Genomic DNA, 19616 nt, shown 5'->3' on the forward strand with positions numbered 1-19616 from the left:
ATATTTAATAAAAAATTAGGTAAAATATACAATTTATTATTTTTATTTTAATTTTATTAATTGTGATTAATAAAATTGACATTAAACGGCTTACAGACCAAAAAAAAAGGCTTTGATATACCAAAAGAAAAAAGCCAGTGGCGCACATGTTTTTTTTTGAAAAATTATTCCATTATTATTTTAATAATGGAATTAATAAATTATTAAGACTTTAACCCCTGTAGTTACGAAACAAAGCAGAATCGGACCTATGTTGATATGAAAAATAAGTCTTATTTTTACATGAGGAATCTCTCCAAGAGATATGGCACATGTTTTTTGATACACTCTGTATAGCTTGATGTGACAAGAAACATTTTTTGGAAGTCGGATTGGAAAAAAAATGTTTCCTCAATAAGTATGCGCGATGACGTTTTTTTACAAGAGACAAAAAAATTAGTAAATACTACAAGGACCATTGTCCTAAAAAATTGGTCGTCGGTGGAGTTGGAAAATATTTATACTAAAATTTATGTTGGGGTGGAGGTAGTTGTTACCCTTTCCGTATTTTTTGATTTTTGTGAAAGTCAAATGTTAAAGCACTTAGAACATAGGCTGCAAATCTCATTCAAATCGGAATAACGGTTCTTAAAATATCATAAAAAAATGTGTTTAGCCTTTTAAAATTTGATGCCGTCTAAAGGACAAACGAAGTACTTTTGTCTATACGTAGTAGTTCTATGTCCACGGAATATGGCGATCCCCTGTATATAAAATATATAGATTTGCAGACTGCTAGAATTATTACAAAAAATAAACTTAAAAAATATTACATATATAATAAATAGAATGTTTGCATAAAATGACTTAAGTTTCCTTTTCTTACGACTTAGTATGTTTGATATGACGTGACATACGTAAAATCCTTGTTTATATATTCTTAAAGTTGGTCAACCTCTCGACAAAATGTGCTGCCTCTAGCGAACAAATCGCAAAGCTTTAAACGAATGAAGCATGTGATTAGGGGCGGAGTCAAAAATATCGATTATTTGCGGTATTTCCCTCAGAGTAATGTAATAATATAGCTCGGATTTTTGCGAACTATAATAGGGCTCAGCTGATTAAGAAATTTAAACAAAACTATTATTTCATTGTTGATTTTCGATTATTTTTACTGTTATTTTAAGGATTCTAAACAGTATTTAACAAAGAAATAACAATTTTCAATATGTTGGTACATTAATGCTAATTACTAGTAATTATTAATATTTAAAAAAAGTTACATACACTTACTTTATTTCGATTTGACCCAGGGCTATAAAATTTTATTTCATTCTTCGATCATTTTATTCTAAATTGTGGTTTTACGTTTTTAAGATAATTTTTTTTTTTGAAAACAGAACGTTTATACATTCTTGATTAATTTTTTTCTTAAGTAAAAATAAAACTTGGCACTTGTTTCAATAATATTATTTGACATTTAAATAAATATTATGTACTTAATACACCATTTAAATCTTTATTACACGAAATAAATCTTTCTTAGCGTAAAACATGGTCAGAGTCAAGTTTGCTTTAACTTTGTACCATATGAAAAAAAAACGGCGTCCAGTTGGCAGGGAAATGACGATCGACGACATTTCCGACGGTCGACGACATTTCCCACATAAATTTACTTATAAAATGACAGCGATCTTCATTTCATAGCCATCGCTGACGCCGTTTATTTTCGATCAAGAATTATAAAAACTGAAAATATCATTATGTTTTAACTCACAAAGCCCGTTAAACCATAAAACTTTCTAGTATATTGTTTTATTAGGAGTAAAAATGACACTTTTCGTGGCGAGACTGTAGGTTTGACATACAGCTGAAGCACAAAAGTCATTTTTACTCCGAATAGAACATGCTATTTTTTTCAAACGCCACAAATAATGTTTTAAACAATTTCAAACGTTCCAAATAATATAAAAATATTTAAAACTCATACCTTGTAAGTAATTATCATGATACAAAAAAAAACAAGGTATGATATTGCGCAGGTTGGTCACCACGTCACAGGTGATAAACGGCAATATTGGTCGGCAAGCTCCACGCGCCAATTTCAAATTTTCAAACAGATGACACATAATAAATGTGTATAATGTGTCATAACTTTTCAAATGTCCAGCTCGATGATTTTACATAACTTTAGGGGTTATTTAATTCTTCCCTATTTTAAGTCTTTTTTTATTAGTGGCAATTGAACAATACGGATATTTTGTTGTATGGCATATGACGTCACAGGCGATATGCGCAAACTGAACGACATTGGAGACGCTATCGACCATACCTTGTTTTCAAGATTTCTTTGTACCATGAGGAATTATACATATCGAGAAACTATGGTTACGGCTCGTTGAATTTGAGACTTATGTCATTTTAATAATATATTTTCATACTTTTATGCTTAGGCGTAAAGTGCTTTACTTTTATGCCTAGGCGTTAAAATGACTTTTTTATATTGTCAATCACGTGGCAAAAATTAATACTTTTGTGACGTTTGAAAAAAAAATATTTTGAAACTAACTGGTATATTTTTCTGCCACAACAAAGTTATTATACAGTGATAAATGATAAGATCATATTGAAATACGCTACTGGGTAAAAAAAATTGTCTGAATTTTATCAATAATACTCCATTTCAAAAGTTATTTTCCAAAATAATTAATATTTTTTAATAATTCATTGCAATTAATATTATTTGACTAGTTTAATTTGATTAATTAATAAGACTAGATTAATTTCATTTAAAATAAATTTGATCAGATTTTTTTCGTATACTCAACTACCAGTAAAGTAGAAGGAAGATTATAATGTATCTATCACAATATTTAAAAGAATACTACAATAATTATTAGAAGAAAAACAAAAAGAAAAAAATACCCAAATATCTTCACCTTCTACTCGACTACAAAATAAATGAATATAATCTCTTACACAAACTACTTCTTGTATTCTAAACTAAACAAATTATCAAACTTATTAATTAATCAAACATAAAGAAAAATTAACCAAATTACCCCTTCACCTACTACTTAACTTCAAAATAAAATATAAAAACACTACTAAATTTCTTCTGGTAGTCTACATAAACATTATAATCAAACTTAATAAATTAATCTAATTTTACATTACAACTACAAAGAAACAAGAAAATATTTTAAAACTACGAGAAATAAAACTTCGATACGTGCGACCAGTATAATAGATCAAGCGGACAAAGAATATAAAATACTTTAAAATGTGCATTCAGAAAGAAAAAATATCTCGAAAATTATCTAAACAAAATTTTTTTTTCATCGACCTCGTCGGCCTTGCGGAATTTGTCGGGTATTTACAATGGTCGAATTGTATAATTACCAGCTTTTATAGCATATCTAATAGACAAAAAGTATCTGGTCGATTAGTAACCAATTGGCACAGTCCGAAAATTATCGATCTTTATTTTCTCTGTTTTTATTGGCCGTTTCAAAATTCAGAGTAACAAAAAATATTTTTCTCTAGTAAAAGACTGTGAAATACGCCCCGCCATCTGGTGCTTTACATCCATAAACGTCTTAGGTTGAGCTACTTTAAAAATTTATATACAAGGGTAAAATATATACTTTTTGTATTTCAATCATTAATAGAGATAGATAGTAACAGTGAAAGTAATAAATATGTCTTAAAGCACATTGAGTTTTATTATTTATTGAAATTTAATAATATCTGGTACCTATATTAAACATACAGTTTAGATTTAGAAGTATAATAATTCGATTTGCTTTACTAACACTCTTTTATTTTCTTAGACTACCAAACTCATCTGCATGGTTACCAGTAGCACTCTTCCCACCTCTTAAGCTAAGGAACCAGTACGACCCAATTGCATCCTTTAAGTTCAGCTATCTTCCCAAATACTTCACAAATTCAGTATCTGATCAATATCACCTATATGTAAATAAAAACTTACTATCGAATACAGATAAACACTCGTTTATTACACATAAGAAAGAGGAATCTCAAAAGAATTACGATATGTTTCCAGATAATAAATCTAAAGGATCAGAAAAAATTAAACAATTAAATAACTCTATGCAAATATCCCTAGCTCCTTACAGATTTCATCCGTTGTACGAGTTTATTAAAAACAGAAATACTATTCCGCAAAACAAGATAATACGGTTTAGATCGTCAACGGTTTTGAACAATAATGATGTAACTACGATGATATTAAAACCTCAAGCTACCGCTATCGCAGGAGTTGATGGGAAGGCTATTTCGAACCCAGTTTCAAAAGCAGTTTTAAAAAAAGATACTAATGTTGATATCCTTTTTGAACCTGTTGCAGTGGCGATTGCTGGGCCTGGGGGAATAGCTCATGCTCAAAGTGATTTAGAAATTAGCTACATCGACACTGCATAATCCAAATTGGGTTTAAAGTGACAACAACACAAACCAAACCAAACCAAACTATTTTTATGTTCCATACAGAGTAATTAAAATTCGACACCAATCATTGGGATCTCGTAAACTCTAGGAGATACCTAGATGGTTAAATTAGTGCATTAATGTGTAAATAATATCTGTCTCCATTTTCTCCACCTCTTTAACTTGGTCTCTCCTTAGAGCTGATACCGGTGTTGTTCCGGTACATATTTCTGGAGTTATGTCACGAATTTGTTGGGGCTATATGTAAAGCAAAGCTTACGAAAAACAATTCAGAAAACAATGAACAATTAAAAGAAGAAATTAGGCGAATAATTCGTGACATAACTCCAGAAATGTGTTCAGTAGTAATGGAAAATTTCAACAAAAGAACTGTGTGCTGCCAGAGAAGTCCCTGTTATAAAACTTTTATTTTATTCGTTATCAACATCCAAAACCTCTTATTGGAATACCCTTTATTAGCCGCATCAATGCACAATTTTGCCTAATTTAAATATCTACTTATCTCCTATACTTTTCGAGGTCCCAATAGTGGGTGTCGAATTAGAATTATCCTGTATATCTGATTTAAAAGAAAAACATGGTGATGCGATTTTTAATATCTGATTCTATTTCTAAAACATGTCAGTATAATATTTTTTCTAAATGATATTAATAAAATGCAAAGGTGGCAATTTGGAAAATAACACTCAGGAATATAAACTAATCGAAAAAAGTTAAGGATATTGTGTTTTCGCTAAGAAGAATATTTTTCAGAAAAAATGTATTATAGCTATTAATACATATGTCGTTTGTGTTTAAAAAAATACTGTTTGTAAACATAAAAAATTGTACCCAAACGAATAAAAAGCATTATCATCAAAAATGTACATTTAATTTTTTTTTAGAATAGAATTTGTTTGCGTGTTGTTAAGCGGTAGTTTGCGATATTGTGGTTATTTTGTCATCGATAATATGAACAGCGAACAGCCGTCATTTAAGAGTAGAGGAAGCAAATCAGGCCATCGGGTTGCTTCTTGGCGGTGCGCGACAGATCGATGTGGCTGATCGATTTAAGGTGACCTAAAGTGTAATTTCTAGGCTTAAAACCCAATTTAATGAGTCTGGATCTCATGGAGAGGCATATGGAGGGTAGACCAAGGTCGAATGCTAGGGAGGACCGAAGCTTAATGAGAGGAGCTAGGATGGATCCTGCAAGAAACTACACGTTGCTCAGCCAGGACTTTTTGGCTGCCAGCAGGGTACGTATTACCCCTCGGACGGTCTTAAATCGATTAAAAAAAGCAGGTTTCCCTCCACGATCCTCCAATGATGTCGTCGGCATAAATTTCACCTGTCATGGTACCTTCACAGACTTACAATTCCGTTCGGCCTCCGTGGAAAATTCCACCCCAGACCATTTACACCTCTAACTCCAAAGGGATGCCCTTCTTGAATATATCGGTCGTTAAGTCTTGTATTTCTTAGTCTCCACACACGAACTGTACGTCTGTCAATACGAAGACAAAAGCAGCTTTCATCGCTGAACATCGCAGTATGCATGCCACTCATTATTCCAGTTAGCTCTTTCATTACACCAGAGCAAACGTTGAGTTTTATTACCTCAACCTGACACTCGCGGTCAACGGAGGGCATCTTATAGGCCTATAGCAATGTAAACCTGCTTTTTCTAATCGATTTAAGACCGTCCGAGGGGTAATACGTACTCTGCTGGCAGCAATAAGGTCCTGGCTGAGCAACATGTAGTTTCTTGCAGGATGCATCCTAGCTCCTGTCAGTAAGATTCGGTCCTTTCTAGCATTTGTCGACCTTGTTCGACCCTCCCTATACCTCTCCATGACAGATCCAGTCTCATCAAATCGGGTTTTAAGCCTAGAATTTACACTTTAGGTGACTTTAAATCGATCAGCCACATCGATCTGTTGCGCACCGCCAAGAACCAACCCAATGGCTTGATTTGCTTCCTCTATTGTTAAATGACGTCTGTTCATATTATCCATGACAGAATAACCACAATATCAGAATCTGCCGCTTAGCAACACGCAAACAAGTTCTATTCTAAACAAAAATTAAATGTACAGTTTTGATGATAATGCGCTTTTTATTTGTTTGGGTACAATTTTTTATGTTTACAAACAGTATTTTTTTAAACACAACGACATAGGTATTAATAGTTATAACACATTTTTTCTGAAAAATATTAGTGCATCTCCCGTCAAAAGATGGTAAAGAGCGTTTTTCGGCCCGCTCAAATATATGAATTATTTATTAATATACACTAAAGCTGTAAGAATTTTGTTCATTTCATATATTTGAGCGGGCCGAAAAACGCTCTTTACCATCTTTTGACGGGAGATGTACTAATATCTCACCGACACTTTACGACATCGTCTGTTGATATAGAAGAAGTTTTGCTTGCCGTATCGGTGTTAGCCAGCCCCTGGACAGCCAACCTGATGAAGGGTAGGCCCAGAAACCGGTTGTGGGAGTGGAGCTTGGTTCCCCCCTTTACGACAAGCAAAACAATTTTCTTTTTACTTTTTCTTTTTTTTTATTTTTTCTCTACTTTCGATTTTTCGAATTTGAAAAGCTCGTTGCTTTGTTTTTACTTATGGCAAAATCTTAAAACGCATGATTAGTTCTCGAGATAATGGTGTTAATAAATTATACAGCACTTTTGAAACTAGTAATTTTTACTTGTTACATTAACGTTTTATTTTTACGTTTTACAGTTAATTGTTACACAACAAAATATCATTAGGTTCCGATATACCCGTCAGGAAAACTAATGCTCTCCTTTATATCCCCCAATACGTATTTAAGATCTTCTTGGTAGTCAGAGTCGGATACAGGAATTTATTTTAGGGGGGCCCAAATAAAAAGTAATGTAGAATATCCCCTTTAGAGGGCGCCATTTTTAACCCAATTGATAGGTTCTAGGGAGTCCAGGCCCCGTGGGCCCTCCTCTGTATCCGCTGTAATTACTCTATATTTGTAGTTTTTTTGTGATATTCCCGCTTGTTACTTGTCAAATTGTCACCCTGTATGTGTAAACTATGAAACAAGCAAACTATCAAACTCTCAATATTATGTTGATCAGTCAATAAGTTATGTGATATGATCATTCACTCTTAATGCCATAAACATTTGTACCTGTTAGGTGGTAATAGTTTTTATAAACATATTTCTGTTTTCTGTTCCTTATATTTCTGTTATAATAAAAATGGTATTATGGTATTCTTTAGTTAGCGACATTTTCAGATTCTAGTAATAATCTTTCTAGTTTTCAAAGCAATAGAACATTTAGATATAGAGATTCTTAATTGTAGAATAATATTATAGAAGTAATTTTATAAATTACAGAATTTTTATGCCTTTTTATAACTTTGCACAAAGTCATCAGTTCACAAATATTGTAGTTTTCAAAATAAATGCATGTTTATTATCTAAAAACGTAAATTAGTATTTTAGTCATTTTTGTACTCTTATAACTTTAATTTCTTAGATATAGGGTATTTGGCAGATAATAACTAGATAGGACTGATGTCAAACAGAATCTTTGAGCTCTTTTTTTGAAATTGCTAACAAACAAATATTATGAAAGTAGTATTTTGGGTAATGATATCAGTATAGCAAAGTTGTTTCTATTTTTGACAGTTATTTCATTTTTATGCGGATCCCATTAGACTTTTGCAATTTGTATTATAAAAAATACAATGTAAATTACTAAAAGGTTTATTGTATACTCAATACAAACCAGAAATACATATTGGAAACATATTTTATTTGAATAGCTCCCATCGATGTTAGGAGTCTCAAATTTTTCCTCATCAATACACTTTCCTGCTTTGATAGTATTATTAAATTAAAGCACTTTCTTAATTGCTATTATTATTTAGTAACTCCTGTATAATATACTGCTTAAAATAGTTTTTAAATATTGTAAATAGTATTTAATAAAAAGAGGTAATATATTTATGTAAAGATTACAAAAATGATATATTGTAAATATTTTGTATAAAAACTGTAATATATTTCTATAGACACATATTAAATCTAAGTTATTTTTTAATACGCACTACCTTATGTTTGCAATCATAAAAATTCTTAATATATGTAAAAGAACTGGTTACAGTTTTTGAATAATATTCTATGCTTAAAACTTATGTGGGCCGTTAGTTAGTATTTCGTAGACATCCAAAAAGAATTTAATTGACCAATTTTAATTTCTTAGGATTTCATACTTTTAAAATGCGTTAATGTCCCTACAAGTAATTTAATAAAGTTATTAATTGTTGATTTTAATATTTTATCTATTTTGTTTTACGATCCCTCTAGAATTTACTAGATTTTTTGTCTCTTGTAAAAAAAACGCTATATCGCATCGCATAGTTTTTGTGAAAAAATTTTGGAGAATTTATTTTTCCAAAGCAGACCTAGAAAATATACAGGGAGCTCCAATATTCCCTGGACATAGAACAACTACGTATTTTTTGGATCAAAATTAGTTAAATGCAATTTACATTTATACAAAAGTGCTTCGTTTGTCCGTTAGAGGGAATCAATCAAAAATGAATCCAAACGTTAATTAGCATAAAAATTATTAATTTTTTTAAGTTCTTTATGAAGCTTATTGTCAAATATAATTTGTGATGTGACATAAAATTCCATATTTTCGCCAATTAGATTATTAGAGCATATAATAATATCCATAACTTGATGTGACAAAAAACATTTTTTGGAAGTCAGCTTTGCAAAAATAATTTGTTTCCACCAAAAGTAAGCGCGGTGGCGTTTATTTACTAGAGACAAAAAATGTTATATACATCTATTAGAGGGACCATTATACAAAAAGAAAATCGGCCGGGGCCGGCGATGGAGTTAAATATTTTTTATACTAAAATAGAGATGAGGGTAGTTTTCACCCTTCCTATACTTTTTCTTGATTTTTGTGAAATCCAAATGTTATAGCCCTTACCATTAAGTTTAATTAACCATTAAAATTAGTACATAGATACGCAATATCTCATTCAAATCGAGATAACGGTTCTTAAAATATCTGAAAAAATGTATTTTTTTTTTAATTTGATCCCTCTAGCGGACAAACGAAGCAGTTTTGTATAGAGGTAACTTATGTTGACTGAACTTATTTTGATTCCAAAAATTCGTAGTAGTTCTATGTCCACGAAATATTAGGACACCCTGTATCTAAAAATAATTATTTATACAGAGGCAGATCTAGAAATAAGAGGGCTTACTTTTAATATTAATATTAATAAATATCTCTTTTAAGTACCAAACCCAAGTAGCATCTATCTGACTTCGAACTAAATCTGACCTGAAGCGACGTCAGACTTTGTGCAAATTTAGGTCGGGTGCTCGTGATACGACCTGTGACCTGCTTTCCTATTAAAAGCGACGTCGTTGGATCCGAGTCGGTAAATCCAACGATCTGTCGACGTGAAAAATAACAACGTACCATTTTTATTAATTTCCCAACGTCGCGGTCGTTCCCACGTTGGCTTGCACGACGTACATATACTTGAACTAGCCCGACGTCTACCCGTTGTCCGAATAGGATACGTCTCAATGATAATCCCTAGACTAACGTCCAATTATATTTTGTGGTATTTTATGTTCATATTTATAACCTAATTTACGTATCTCTATTTATGTCCGTAAATACAACCCATTAAGTAGCATTTGCGACCTAATGAACATCATATATGAACATAACCTAATAAAAAGTTTTTGTAAACAAACTTAAATTTTTTATTATGCCTAAAAAACACTAAAAAGGCATTTAGACATTCATCTACATTTTACAGAAAGAGGTCGAGGCTTTTGCAAAATAATAATAGTAGTAGTGATGTCTTGCCTCCACCCGTAAATGCTTTTTATCCGGAAGAGATGCTGCATTACACTGGTGCATCTTAATTTCATTTTTTAGCTTAGGATACCAGCAGACCCCATCCTCCTCCGACATGTGAGGTTAGGCTTAAAAAAGTGGCTGCCCATTTTTTTTAACGAGAAAACAAAAACTAAAATATAGTTGCTCAAATCCACAAATTACTGATACGCAAAACGCAAAGTGAGGTTACGTGGCGTACGTTGGAATTATATACGTCACAATACGATTGCCCGTCGTACGGTTTGATGACTTCGGTCATGTGAGACGACTAATGTTGGAGACCAGGTCGGAATTGGTATATTGGTAGTTCATATTAAGTCAGACACAGAAATCCGCCATTCTTAACACGTATCCGATTGTCAGCCATTTTAAAATCGTTTTTTGTTTTTAAAATTTAATATTCACATTTCGATTTCTAGTAGAATAATATTGATAAGGTTGAGTTTGGGAAGAACCACAGTACAGTTTTATGATTAAACCAGCTAGAAAATTAAAATATATTTTGCGAGTTACTTTTTTATAGATATTTTTATTTCATAAATCTACCTAATTTTGAAGGCGCTCGTTGTTTTCCGGAGTATTTTAATCAGATATATCAAGAAAGTGACTTCCGTTGACAAAACTGATTTCAGGATTAATGATTCAGAAATATTATAATATGAAATTAAATAGGCACTTATAGTTATATTCGAGGAGTGATTATGAATCCATTTGTAATTAGGTAATTTGGTTACGTTTTTATGTATTCTTGGTAGAGAATATGAAACCAAACGTAACGTTAGTGCTTAGCGACGAATTTTAAGTAACTAAAATCCAACGTAATATGACGTTGGTAATTGATAGAATTACATTCCCTATTAGGTCAGATACCGACGTCGAGGCGACCCGAATCTGTATTCCCCATTTAGGTGCAAATAAGGGTCGTCAGGCGGTCGAACCGACGTTGGTACCCGACGTCGGGTTTATTGAACGCGACGTTAGATAACGTCCAAATGCTACTTGGGAACTTTTAAGTCACGATATACCCAACTAAATGCTTTTAAGTCAATAAAATCCAATCAAAAACATAGAGTGTAAAAAAATGACAATTTTCGCAACACAGTTCTTCCACTACAAAAAGTGTAATCTTATGTTAAGCCCCATCCTCACTATGCGCTGATGCGGTTTGTCGATGCGATTCGTCAATACGTCGATTTAATACGCCAATCCGCCGATGCGATGGGTTGTGCGACGGTTCGGTGGAATATCGGGTTTGGGGCGAACCATCAAAAAAATATCAGGGGACTTTCATAAAAACTAAATAAAATAAGTAAATAGATCCCACAATTTTTTGTAGTGGAAGAACAACGTTGCGAGACTTGGCATTTTTTTACATTCTATGTTTTTGATGGGATCTCATATCTTTTTGTAGGTCATCGTCCAAATTCAGTGATGGCGAACCTATGACACGCGTGTCAGTGCTGACACACGAGCTCATTTTTGGTGACACGCATCTTCACAAAGACAAAAAATTTCATAATTCAAATATTTGTCTCTCATAACGGCCAGAGTTGATTATTAATAATAATTTTGATAGTGTCAATGAAACATGTAAAACAAGTATCTAAATGTTAAATTTTTCTGATTGGTTATAATAAAGGCGTCCCCTAGCGCATATTTTTCGAACTGGAACATAATTTCCAGTTATTTCTCATAGCCACTTGTGGCCATAAATGTCGAATTTAATATATCTATACTCAATAAATTTAATTATTACTTTAATTAATACTCAATAGCAACAGGCTAAATATATTTTTTTAATCCTTTGTTTTTAATCTAATATATAGTATGTCCCCGGATTGTCTTTACAAGGGGAAAACTTTTTTATTATTGATATTTTGAGAAAAAAATCATTCTTAATAAAAAATTTTGCTTGTTTTAAAATTGTTAATCCAGTTTATACTTTTCTAAATTTCCATACCGGTTAGAAAAAATTAAATAAACATGAAAATAATATGGTTGAATTTTTTCCTAAAGTTTGTTTCTGTTTCCGAAGTCCTAAAAATCAAAACGCGTTTCTATGATTATATAATTTCGTTTTCATTCTTTGATAGATTGTTATTGATAGAATTGTAACTAAGTCTCATTTTTTGCTGTTTAGAATGTTAAAAAAACAGAAAATTTATTTATTTCAATGGTACGGAAACGGTGAAATAGTTATCGGAAAATTTAATACTTTAACAACAGCAAAAAATATGACATTAATCAAAATTAATAATAACCATCCATCAAAGAATGAAATATATATAATATTACCATAGAAACGGGTTTTAGTTTTTAGGACTTTCAATTTAGGAAAAAATTCACCCATATTTTTCATTTTTTTTTAATTTTCCCTAAAACGGTATGGAAATTTGAAAAAGTGTAAACGGGATTAACCATTTTAGAACCAGCAAAAATATTTCTCCTAATTTATCAATAATTTTCTCAATGCATTTTTTTGAAAATATCAATAATAAGTAACTGTAGATCAAAAACTGAATACATAAAAATTTCACCTAAATTGAAAAAAGTCGACCTCAATAAAAGACAAAACAGAAAAACTCAACCACAATAGTATCTGATAAAGTTAAGTAAAAGATGAATAAAGAAAACAATTAACTGTGGATATTTTTAGGTCGGCTACAAAAGTTACATTAGTACCATTTTATGGCGGAGGTAAAGGTCAGTCACTGCAAATTACGGAAACATCAGATGGCAAGTTAATATCATCAGTAATAGTAAAAACGCCTGTTAATCCTCCGCCGCCGTTAGAACAAACAGAAATAGAAATCGATCCTCTTGAACTGGAAAATCCTCCTTTGCCCACCAAGTTTGACATAGATCTATTTGAGGGTTATGAATTTATAAGAAATATTCAGAAAAATGCTGGAGAAATTGTAAGATTACAAGAACTAGCAAAGAAAAATGGGGAATTAACTAAAGAGGACGAGGAAAAGTATAATAATAGCATGGCTTCGATAAATAATAGTGTACAGCAATTAGTTGAAGTACAGGAAAACACTTCTTTAGGTTCTGAAAATAGGGAAGGCTTGACCCAATGGTTCGAGAAGAAAAGAGAAAACAACAAAAAGAAAAACGAATTAAATAAAAATGAAAAAGTCGGTAATAAAAAAGAACCCGAAAAAGAAGTAAATAAAAATGAAGAAAAAGAAGAGGAACAAGAGGAAGAGAATGAAGACGAAAATGATGCCGTTGCTGTAAATTTGCCACCTGAAGATGCGTCTGTAGCTGAGGCAAAACCGATTGGCTTGGCGGTAGCGGGTAAACTAATTTTGACAGAGCATGCTTCAAATAAAAATATTTATAATTTCAGGTGAAGGAGGTGTAGCAGCTAGTAAACCAATTGCAACTGCGGTAGTCGGGCCTGGTGGATTAGCAATAGCTCGTCCTGTAGCAACCGCAATTGCTGGCGTGTCTCCAGATCAAGCTTTGGTTCCTATTTATGCTGAAGGATTAGGCTCCGCACCGCACAAAAAACATTCGAAGATTAAAACAGACGGAATGAATGAATTTTTAAATCGGATAATAACTAAATATCACAATACGTAATCACTATATTTTTAAATTTCTAAATTGATGATTCTAAAATTTAAAACTTAGTATCTTTGCTAATTGGTGCTTTAAGATTATTTATATAACAATAAAGTAAAATTAAAACAAAAAACAGTCAGAGTGAAGAGCAGGGGCGGCTCGTAGCACTGGAAGATGGTGAGGCACATTAGAAGAGAATTTTTATTAGTATGTATATAGGGTGACCATTAGTACGAGGAAGTCCAATATCTTCGTAGTGAATATATTGAAAATTCCCAAATATATGAAAAAAAAGTTCTATATAAAAAAAGTGCATATCCTAAAAAAAATATTTTCTTTAAAATTGCAATCGCATTACCATTTTTCTGTACAGAATTGGGTTCAGCATAAAATTCAGCATACATCACACTATTGATTTATTTGAAGCACTATATATGCGGGATTTCCATGATAATTCATATTTGAAAAATTTCATTTTTTAAAAAGTGGTAAAAACCTGGAGTGAATTTAACTTATTGATATATTATTGCTTAAGTATGTATATAGCGAGGTATGTAGGACAAAAAAAGAAATCCGAGAAAAATTTACATTATACAGGGATTTTTTTATGGCACGGCCAACATTGCAATATTATAATGCTATATCTCAATTTTTTTAAATGCAATACACACTGTATATTATTTTTAGTATTTTAGATACCTACAGACTTAAAAAGCGCACATTTTTGTATTTAAAATATTTCTAAATATTTAGCAGTTGCCTTAAGCCTTATGTAATATAATTCGCAGTATTATACCGTATGATCGAATAAAAACGGCGTCAGCGATGGCTATGAAATGAAGACCGCTGTCATTTTATATGTAAAATTATATGGAAAATGTCATCGATCGTCATTTTCAAGCCAACTGGACGCCGTTTTTTTTCGATCATACGGTACCTATTACATAGGGCTATTGCAACAGTAAATTTTTATCAAAGCGACCTCAGGATATTTTGTCTTATATTTTACTCTGTATGGTAAAATTTTGTTTTTCTACCCATCCTATAAAAATAAAACAAAATTAAATCTCTGTAACAGGTTGCTTTACTTTTTCACTATACGAGTACACAATTTATCTAGAAATGATTCGAATTCGAAAAACTTTGCCTGGGAAAGTCCTCTGATGATGCATGGTCCCTCTAAATCATCATATCAATCAACAAGTCACTGCCCAATTTTTAGGTATTTACTTAATATGTTGTAATCAGTAAGACGAGTAATTAAACATGCAATTCACATTAAAAAACGTATATATTAATTAATTAGAGACAAAACAGTGCAATAACCGGCAGAGTTAATTCAAACTGTGATTCAAACTAATACAAATTCCCAAATAATACAATTCTGCATTTTCAGCCTGTCGCCTAAAATCTCTCGGACTGATCGGGAAGTGGTACATATTTTTAACGAACGGCTTTTAAGGTTTAAATTTACATTTGAGGCTCGCCTCAATACGGTCTTTTTACGCGCTACTACTCCATACATTTTATCTCTCTTCAACTAAAGGTTTTGCCTATGCTTTTTCTTTTCATTCTATAGATTTAAGATTCCAGTTAACGCTGTCGCTCCGTCAATGCGATATACCACAATACGTTAGACAAGGAAAGGCGAGAGGCAAACCTCTGCACATATACTTCTTAAAGAACAAATGAGATGGATATATATATATCGTCGAGTTTGTCGCATATGGGAAAGGAAGCGCGTTTAAAGTAATACCATCGACGTAATATATTGTAGAATGACGGATAAAAAATACAATTTTTATTGATGCAAATAGGGAAAAAAATATAAAATTGTGATTAAAGATGTATCGATTAATATGTGTAATTCTTCAAATGTATTGGTGAGGCACTGCCTCATCTGCCTCATAGGACAAGCCGCCCCTGGTGAAGAGTTTTCCTTATTTGGTTTCCATTTGGTCCCCAAACCTATAAAACGATCTGCTTTCGGCACTGTCACAGCTACACAACAACCCATATCTATAAGCTTAAAGTTTTTAGCAGATTTCAAAACATTTAATCTGCTGCTTTTTTGTCCAGTGTCTTATTTATTTACTAATTTTGAAAGAGATTTGTTCAAAAAATGTTCCTTAGATAAATTTAGGTTAACTAACCTAATTAACGGGATGGTATAACTCTATACCATTTATACCATCCCGCGTAAAATGTTTTGTACAATCTGACGAGTCTTCATTAGGCATTATGAGGATTGACTGAAAACTAGCGATCTTTTTGAAAAAATGTACAGGGTGGGCCAAATTAGACGCTTTTAAAGGGAAATACCCATAGGAAACATCCTTATCTATAGGAGATAGACGAAAACTAATATCGGTGTCTGGAGCTCAATTTTTATCAAAAACATGATGGTGAAAACCACGCATCGATATCTGTTACCGTTTCGGAGTTACGGCTACGGTTACGGGGTGTTTTTCAAAAATGTGCATTTTTAACAATTACTTCGAATAAGTAGGCTTTGAACTTTTGAACAGTACCGGCTGTAATACAAAAAAAATTTAGCTGTGAACAGCAATTAAATCGAAAATAATATTTACAATAAGAGATGCAGAATTTTGTAACAATTTAAACTATATCTAATAACAATAAACATCAATAGCACACTAAAACATGAGATTTTGCTACAGGTGTTCAACATATCGACCCTTATGTTATGGACAGACAGAACCGTTTTTGAACATTTCTCGCGGAATTCATTACCTGAGTAGGTGTGAAAGATGCCCTCACATAACCGCTAAGTACTTCTAATTCTTGTCTAGATTATACGGGCAGATGAAACATAAGAACCTTATTCTTCCTCAAACTAAAAAAAATAATAAAAAACGTAAAAAAACGTAAAAAATAAAAAAACGTAAAAATCCAAAGGCACTAAGTCCGGCGGCCTCGGTGGCCAACGGACCGCCGGTCTTGGTGCCGCTGGGATCTTGGTTAGCTATTCAATTATTCTAGAAATTGGCTGCAAACATATGTTGCTAACTTCAGCATTCTGCATACGGTGTCTCGTCTTGCTGGAAAAATATTGTCAAGGTGTATTACTGGTTGCATAACTGCATTACTGCTACATAATCGCAACGTGCATTGAGGAACCTGGCGAATTCGCCAGAAAGTAAAAGAAAATTACAGAATTCTTTAGAAAATTCCAGAAACAATCGCCAGGGGGTATATAAGGCCCGCGCTTTGACAGTTGGACCAGTCTGAAGATAGTCTGAAGTCTGAAGTTTGAATATACCGCGCTTGAAATAGCGAAATACCGTTAGAGTAATAGTAGTTGCATAAATTGTGTCGTAAATAGTATAAGTTGTGTGTACAGAGTGAGACAAATAAATTCGTTAAGTATTTTATCGTGAGTTTAAATAGTGGACCCACGGAATCCGTAACAATTGGTGTCGGAAGTGCGATTCAACAGGATTTTAAGACCGAATCAGAGTATTTTTATGGTTGGTACAAGGGAGCAATCGAAGAAAATGGAAGAAGTAAGCAAATTATTGGGCGATTTTATGGAGAACATGAGAAAAGAGAAAGCAGAAGAACAAGAAAGACTCCGTAAAGAACGAGAAGAAGAGCGAGCCCGATTAGAAAGAGAAAAGGGAGAGGAAAGACTACGACGTCAACAAGAACTGGGCCGGCTTGAGAACATTTTCGAAGATTTAAAAATTCAACGACAACAAGACAAACAAGAAGAACAGGACCGGCTTGAGAAAATTTTCGAAGATTTAAAAATACAACGACAACAAGACAAACAAGAAGAACAGGACCGGCTTGAGAAAATATTAGGAAATTTGGAAATTCGTGTGGAGGAGCGACGTCACAGGGAAAGACAAGAAGATCAGGACCGTCTTAAGAGAACTTTGGAAAATCAGGAATTTCGACTACAGAAGAATTTTGAAGACCTGGAAAAACGGCAGGAAAATCACCTTCAAGAAGCCGTAGAAGATCTTGAGGAACGCCTTCAGCAGAAAATGGAAAAATTAGAGATGGACCTACAGAAGACCAAGGCACAAGTAAGAACACCTGGCGTTCATGGAACTGCGAACCTCAAGGCCCCGACCTACGATGGACAAACCACCTGGACGATGTACCACCGCCAGTTTGAAGCAGCGGCTGCTGCCAATGGATGGACTGACCAGGAGAAAGCAGCGGCACTTGTCATCGCGCTGCGTGGCCCTGCCCTGGAACTGCTGCAAACTATTCCTGCAGCCCAACAGCAGGAATACGAAACTTTGGTTGCTGCAATGGACAGAAGATATGGCGATCAACATCGACGTCAACTTTACCAGGCCCAGATTAAGACACGCCTGCAGAGGTCCGGAGAGAGTCTGCAGGAATTCGAAGCAGACTTACGTTGGCTGGTACACCTGGCATATCCAGAAGCACCGGAAGAGTTTAGGGAGGAACTCGCCGCCCAGTGTTTTATTAGTGGATTGAGGGACAACGAATTACAGAGGGCGCTGCAAATATCCCGATTTTCTACCAGCAGCGAAGCACTGGTCAGGGCGCTAGAAATTGAAGCTGCTTTTAGCGCCATCCCTAGACCGAAGATAAGATCTGTAACGGTCGAGGAACAGCCCGGAAGTTCTCACATACGTTTGGAGGAGATGTTTAGTAAACTATGTGAGTTACTAGTGAACAAGGGTAGCAACAACACCCGGACAGAGAACCATAGAAGATCCCAGGACATAAGGTGCTTTAGATGTGGCAGGAATGGCCACATCAAACGGGATTGCCGCGTTCAAATGCGATCCCGTTCACCATCCAGAGAACGTAGGCACCAGGAAAACTAAAATCAGTCAATACTAAGGGGCGAGTATTGACTGGGGAGAACAGAGTCTGGGAAGAACCGCTGACAGTTTAGTGATCGACGGGAAGGGCAATGGTAGGAGAATCCGAATGACAGTGGATACTGGCGCTATGGTATCGTCGGTGCCAGCTAACTCAGTGCATGGGTTGAAGCTGATGCCTCTGGGAAGAAGAGTGTGTTTACGTACAGTTACGGGGGAAATGGCCGTTGTACGGGGAGAGGCTGAAGTTAGGAAATTTGAAGTTTCAGCATAGCGTCTTAGTGGCAGATATTGAAGATGACTTCATCTTGGGCATGGATGTGATTCGTCAACATGGGTTTTCGTTCGATCACCAGAGAAATATCCTGAATATCGGAAATGAAGAGTTTATGTTATCTCCAGACGAGGGACCAGGAAGAATGGATGTAAGATCAGCGGAAACTGTGGTGATACCTGGTAATACCGAGAAGATCGTATTCGGTAAAGTGGAGAAAATCGCTGGGTGCTGTGTTGGACTGGTACAAAGTGGCGACAAGAACAGAAGACAAGATAAGTACTTAGTAGGAAAATCATTGGTGAACACCGACAAGGATATACCGATCAGAATTGCGAATGTTTTCCCGAATTGTATCAAGATCCAAAAAGACGACAAGATAGCCATCTGCGTACCTGTAAGAAGTGTCACCCGATGTGATGAAGTGTCATCAGCTGTTACACAAATGGCATCCAAAGAAACACTAAAACATCTAGAACAGCCATGGGATCACCTAACACCTGAGGAGAAACAGAAGGCTAAGCAGTTCCTGCTAAAGCATGGCAGTATTTTTGAGAAGAACAACAGTGGAAGAACG

The 19616-nt window shown here is 33.9% G+C and overlaps 1 protein-coding gene across 2 annotated transcripts in view; it reads left to right on the forward strand.

The window, feature by feature from the left end:
- LOC115883735 (uncharacterized protein DDB_G0283697-like) overlaps positions 1-14146 on the forward strand; it is a 33930-nt gene extending 19784 nt beyond the window's left edge. The window contains exons 3-4 of one of the 2 annotated variants that reach the window (XM_030902144.1): positions 13017-13663; positions 13716-14146. In XM_030902144.1, coding sequence (XP_030758004.1) covers positions 13017-13663; positions 13716-13951 — 883 coding nt within the window. In that variant the 3' untranslated portion in view covers positions 13952-14146. The remainder of the gene's footprint in view (positions 1-13016; positions 13664-13715) is intronic. The other variant, XM_030902145.1, reaches the window with a different exon arrangement.
- The last annotated feature ends 5470 nt before the right edge of the window (positions 14147-19616 follow it).

Source organism: Sitophilus oryzae, unplaced genomic scaffold (assembly GCF_002938485.1).
Source record: "Sitophilus oryzae breed Bouriz unplaced genomic scaffold, Soryzae_2.0 scaffold_1977_pilon_pilon, whole genome shotgun sequence".
Classification (NCBI taxonomy): Eukaryota; Metazoa; Arthropoda; class Insecta; order Coleoptera; family Curculionidae; genus Sitophilus; species Sitophilus oryzae.